This window comes from Penaeus chinensis, chromosome 11 (assembly GCF_019202785.1).
Source record: "Penaeus chinensis breed Huanghai No. 1 chromosome 11, ASM1920278v2, whole genome shotgun sequence".
In the NCBI taxonomy this organism is placed as follows: domain Eukaryota; kingdom Metazoa; phylum Arthropoda; class Malacostraca; order Decapoda; family Penaeidae; genus Penaeus; species Penaeus chinensis.
The window spans coordinates 30,330,168-30,335,167 of record NC_061829.1 but is presented as its reverse complement, the minus strand read 5'-3'; the positions used below and the strand labels follow the sequence as shown (position 1 = coordinate 30,335,167).

At 32.3% G+C, this 5,000-nt stretch overlaps 1 protein-coding gene across 3 annotated transcripts in view; it reads right to left on the bottom strand.

Annotated features, from left to right (window-relative positions):
• Positions 1-935: 935 nt before the first annotated feature.
• The window catches only part of LOC125030526 (PAT complex subunit CCDC47-like), a 14,548-nt gene continuing 10,483 nt past the window's right edge, over positions 936-5,000 (bottom strand). For 2 of the 3 annotated variants that reach the window (XM_047620603.1, XM_047620601.1), the window contains 4 exons: positions 4,945-5,000; positions 4,414-4,548; positions 3,681-3,770; positions 936-2,723 (listed from right to left, as the gene is read on the bottom strand). The exon at positions 4,945-5,000 is cut by the window's right edge and continues 113 nt beyond it. In XM_047620603.1, the coding sequence (XP_047476559.1) occupies positions 2,718-2,723; positions 3,681-3,770; positions 4,414-4,548; positions 4,945-5,000 (287 nt within the window). In that variant the 3' untranslated portion in view covers positions 936-2,717. The remainder of the gene's footprint in view (positions 2,724-3,680; positions 3,771-4,413; positions 4,549-4,944) is intronic. The other variant, XM_047620602.1, reaches the window with a different exon arrangement.

Below are 5,000 nucleotides of genomic sequence, written 5' to 3'. Positions count from 1 at the left end.
ATCATCATCATCAATTATGAACGTCGTTAATCATTATCATTATCAATCATCAATCATTATCAATCATTATTATTATCAATCATCATCATCATTAATCATCATCATCAATCATCATCATTAATCATCCTCATGATCATCATCAATCATAATCACCTTCCTCATCATTATCATCATCATATTATTATTATTAGCATTATCATTACTCATTATAAATACATATTTATCCTTCTTTACTTATTATCTTAATTTTCAATATTATTGCTACCATCATAATCACCATTTTAATTATTAACTGATTTTTAATTATCATTAGTGTTGTGCATGCAAGACCACGTGAAAGCGTGAGGCCGGAGGAGACAACTCCACCTCCACTACCCTTGGCCTAATTTTCAGTCTTACAACCGAAGAATCTTTACAATTAAACATGGTAACCCACTTTACTGTACTGTAATGATCTAGATTCTGCTGTGTGTATTCTTCCTCACTCTTCCTTCTTTAATCTTTCACTGCTCTTTTATCTTTGCTTCTTTATAAATTTTAGTATATGCCATCAGTGAGAATCAATCATATACATACACTAACCACACAGCCACTTTCTTTTTCTTTTTGGTAACATGTGCATACCTAAACCATTCATGTATCAGGCAAGCACTTGATTTTATTATCATTATCATCATTAATGTATTTTCATTGAGATTTTGACAACTGTAGTTTAATCTTTAAACATTGATTACAGATTCAAATATAAAAGAAGTCACATGCCAAGAGGTTTTGACATGCAGTTTAACAAATGACACACAAATTGACTGTTTATTTCATTTCTCTTTTGCTTCATCAGAGGTGCATCAAAATGTCTATTTGAACAAGATGAATACAATTTCTTATAATAATATTGACAAAACCGCAAAGATCTCTGTTGAAGAAAAAGCTGTTCAAACTTTTTTTTTCCAATTTTTATTAAGGTTTAAAAAATTTCTATGGTGCAAAACACCATTTTAACAGTCATAACTTATAATATGAAATACACAGACTAGCACAATACAAATCAAATAAGACAATTGCAAAAATGATTGGCCCTCACAGATTTCCTACAAATAGATGAGCCTTACAATATGCAGTCGTTCCTAATATAATCAACTGAAAAATATATAAACCCAGAAATTGAGACTTATGGTACAAAGTACCAAACCTTAACTTCTTGGGTATCAGCACACAATTCCAATCCAAAAGATTGGTTTCAACTCTCCCAAAGAAATATTCAAATAGTACTATTATTAGTACATAATAACAACGCATGGAACATACAAAAGAGGAATGAATTCATGATGAATAACAATTTTTCCTATTGCATACCTAGAAGTATCACAGGAATGAAAAACTTCACACAACTTTGCTCTTCAGGAAACAACAAGCACAACATTCTGTCTGTTCACGACATCATCCTTGTACAAAGTGCTATCTATGGAGCCCATGCACACATGCACACAATACTGAAGTCTTGTGATCCATTCTTTGTGAAACCCTGTAAAAATAACTTCTCCACACAAAGGTACACCATCAGGAAAAGACAAAGAAAAAGAATAAAACTCAAGGCCTGTCACACACGCAGATACAAGTCTGACAGGGACGGCACTGCACAGGAAAAATTCTATTACATGTGATGACATGTTTTCGATAATTTAAAGGACCAAGGTAGACTACTTTCACCAAACTTACCAAAATAAACACATCTTGTACTCTTCTACATACACCATATTCTCTTATGAAGTCTGAAAATAGGAAATTTCACATTACTCTCATTTCTACTATGAGAGTAAATTTGATGTAATAAAGCACTGTTTATGATATATGTATTACAGTTATAAGTTATGTTAAGCTAATATATTGAAGAATTAAGAGTAATTATTCTGGATGATTCAGGGTATTTTCTGTGGCAAATCAAACAAACAAAAAAAAAACTTTGGTTCTAGCACGTTGACAGACAGACAAACAAACAAATAAGTTACTCAAAATGTTACACCTATGTTTGGCCAAGCATTAATAAACTTTCCTTTGATTAATCACAATCATGAGATATTACTCAATATATATAGACAAGAGCCTGGATCAGAGCCCTAAATAAACAATATGTAGTAACCATTCCTTAACTCAGAAATCACTACAAAGGTTTCATTATCTAAGTTTCAGATCAGTACATATTTCTCTATCTCTCTCTCTCTCTCTCTCTCTCTTTTTCTTTCTTTTTTTGCAGTAATGTGAAGAGCAGGCTACCAACAAATTAAGTAATAATTATCCAAATCAGAATCTCTCCTTAAATCAAATAAACATCATATTTTGAAGAATATATAGGAAACTTTGGCACTTCTTAACAAGCTAATACACCTGGTGGCATCTGACAAATACTGATGAATATCCTATAAACATTCAATCAAAACAGTTTTCATTCTTGTAGCAAACAAAACTGAAAATTAAAACAAACAAATGAAAAATCAGGTTAACAAAATTCTAATAAGAAAAATAAAGTAGTCCTAAGCTCACCACATTTCTGTCTTTCTGTTTAGTTACTTATCATAAACTGAATGCATCTCTGTTTTCCGTCCTTCCTCGATTTTTTCTTACAACTAGCATCATCATAAATCCTATTTCAGTGTCAATTGCCACAGTCGTCTGCAGGGATTTGGGGATTCATACCTGAGTAATTCGTCCTCGTTAAATCTTCACACCTGCAGAAATAAATAAACCTTCAAATAAATCAAAATGTTTTAAATCAGGGTAAAGGGAAAATATCAAAAACATTCTGAAGCAAAATATAAAAACTCAACAACAAATATTAAAACAATATTAAGCAACAACAAAAAATATATTCAACACAACAGACAACATAATCATAAAAGTAATTATAAATCATAATTGAGCAAAAGAAGAAATAATATCCTCCTGCGTATCAGTTAATACTCGAAACTCATCATCCCACTCAGTCTGGATTCTCTATATGTTCACAAATTACTCCTAAGAAACATCAAAGGTTCATACCAGAAAGTAAAATGCCATTTCGATAATTATAGGTTATCATGATAATATTGCCAACCTCATACTATTGTGGATCCCAGTGTCTTCTATAGAGATAATGTAATGACTGCTTTTAGACTAAGTAATTACTGGAAGTGAGAAAATGCAAATCTAATCAACTTTATACTAAAATGTATACATGAAAATACTGATAATGATACATGTACATATAGTATCAAATCCTCAACTCTTTTCATGCCTGACAACTCAAATTCCAACTGAACATATGGGAGATGACGAAGAATCTATATGGAAGAGTAAAACAGTTACTTTGGTCAGGCCTCACTCTGGTTGATAATGAAACTTATTAACTTCTATTTCTCCTTTCATCCACATTTCAATAATAAAATACTCTTTCTCCCTCTTTTTTCTTTGTACACATTAATTTCAAGCATAAAAACTGTCACACTAAGCCAATTATACTGATGCACTTCCCTATATCCATATTTGGGAACCATGCAAAAACACAGCAAATAAACCCCTTACAGCTTCTCAGGAGACTGTAAATCCAGCCACTTTTGCTACTCAACTCACCACCTAATCTGGATTTTAAAAAATTGCTAAATGAATATAACATGATAATAAATACAGGAGGCCTACGAATGCATCACCTTGAGCTGCTTCATTTTGGGGGCTCGGCGTTTCATCTGGCGTCGATGTTCGCGTTCTTCCCATTTGCGTTGCTTGTCTGGATCATCAATCTGTCAACAAGAAACTGACTACGGTAAATAAAAGAAAAACAAAAAAGATATAAGTGCACACAGATAAAATGGCAGTGGTTCATTTGATGAGGCAAATAAATTCTTGTTTAATCTATCAAAGAAATCTTTCACTGCCAGGACAATATGTAAATTTCACTCACTAGCAAGTTCCATATCTTCAATTAAAACTGATTATGAGTGCCCTATCTTCTAGCAAATGTGTTTTAAAACTACAGTTAAGTAATCTTTAGACAATTAAAACTTTTCATAATTTTCTGATGTGTCACAAAAATTATTTGAACGCATACAGATTTCTTTATTTTTATATCCTTACTGCTTAAACTTTCAAATAAATATTTTAAAAAATACCCTATATCTTGCCTAAGTTTTACTGATATTTTATCCCTCATCATATAATAAAGGCTTCAATATATGGAAATACAAATCGTCTTTACATAATTTAGCATGATTTTAAACATCAAATCCTAATTAGAAAAGATACAAACATTAATTCAGAACTTAAAAAAAAAAATTAATGAATAATTCATGGAAATTCAAAACCAAATGACAAGAAAAACATTGAATTAATATGGAATATTTGACACAGTGGAAATTAGCAACATGACACTGCATGTTATCTGACCTGAAGCATCTTCTCACGCTCCACCCTCTTGCGTTCCTCTCGCTTTTGTTGTGCCTGCTCAGCTCGCACAGCATGAGTGGCCTTCAGGAATGCTTCCTCCACACGAGCGCGATTCTTCTCAGCCTTTGTCTTACCCTGGGAAAAGAAGCACATGAAGTGAGGGCTGGAGTATGGGACATTTCTTCCATGAATGTAATGTCTTTCTCAATGAAATTTTTGCTACAGAAACAAAGACATTCTTTTACTAACTCTTTACTGCAATACTAAGTATCATCTAAAGCACAAAGGAATTTTTTTCATCTGATACGCTTGTTCTGGAATAGAACATGTTCGAGATCTTCGCAAATGTAGTAAATTATTCCTTAATAACCTTCCATCATGAATAAAATATTTATAAGATATTCAAAATACACTCTCTTCATTAAAGATACCAAATGCATTTTCAACACAAATTACAGCACTCAAAAGGCATACAAACTAATACTGAAAACAGTGGACTGGAGTATCAATACAAAAAGAGCTCACACTCACCTCCTTGCTGAGCTTGAACCTCCTAATCTTGTCTGTCAAGTGGAACACCAGCTGCA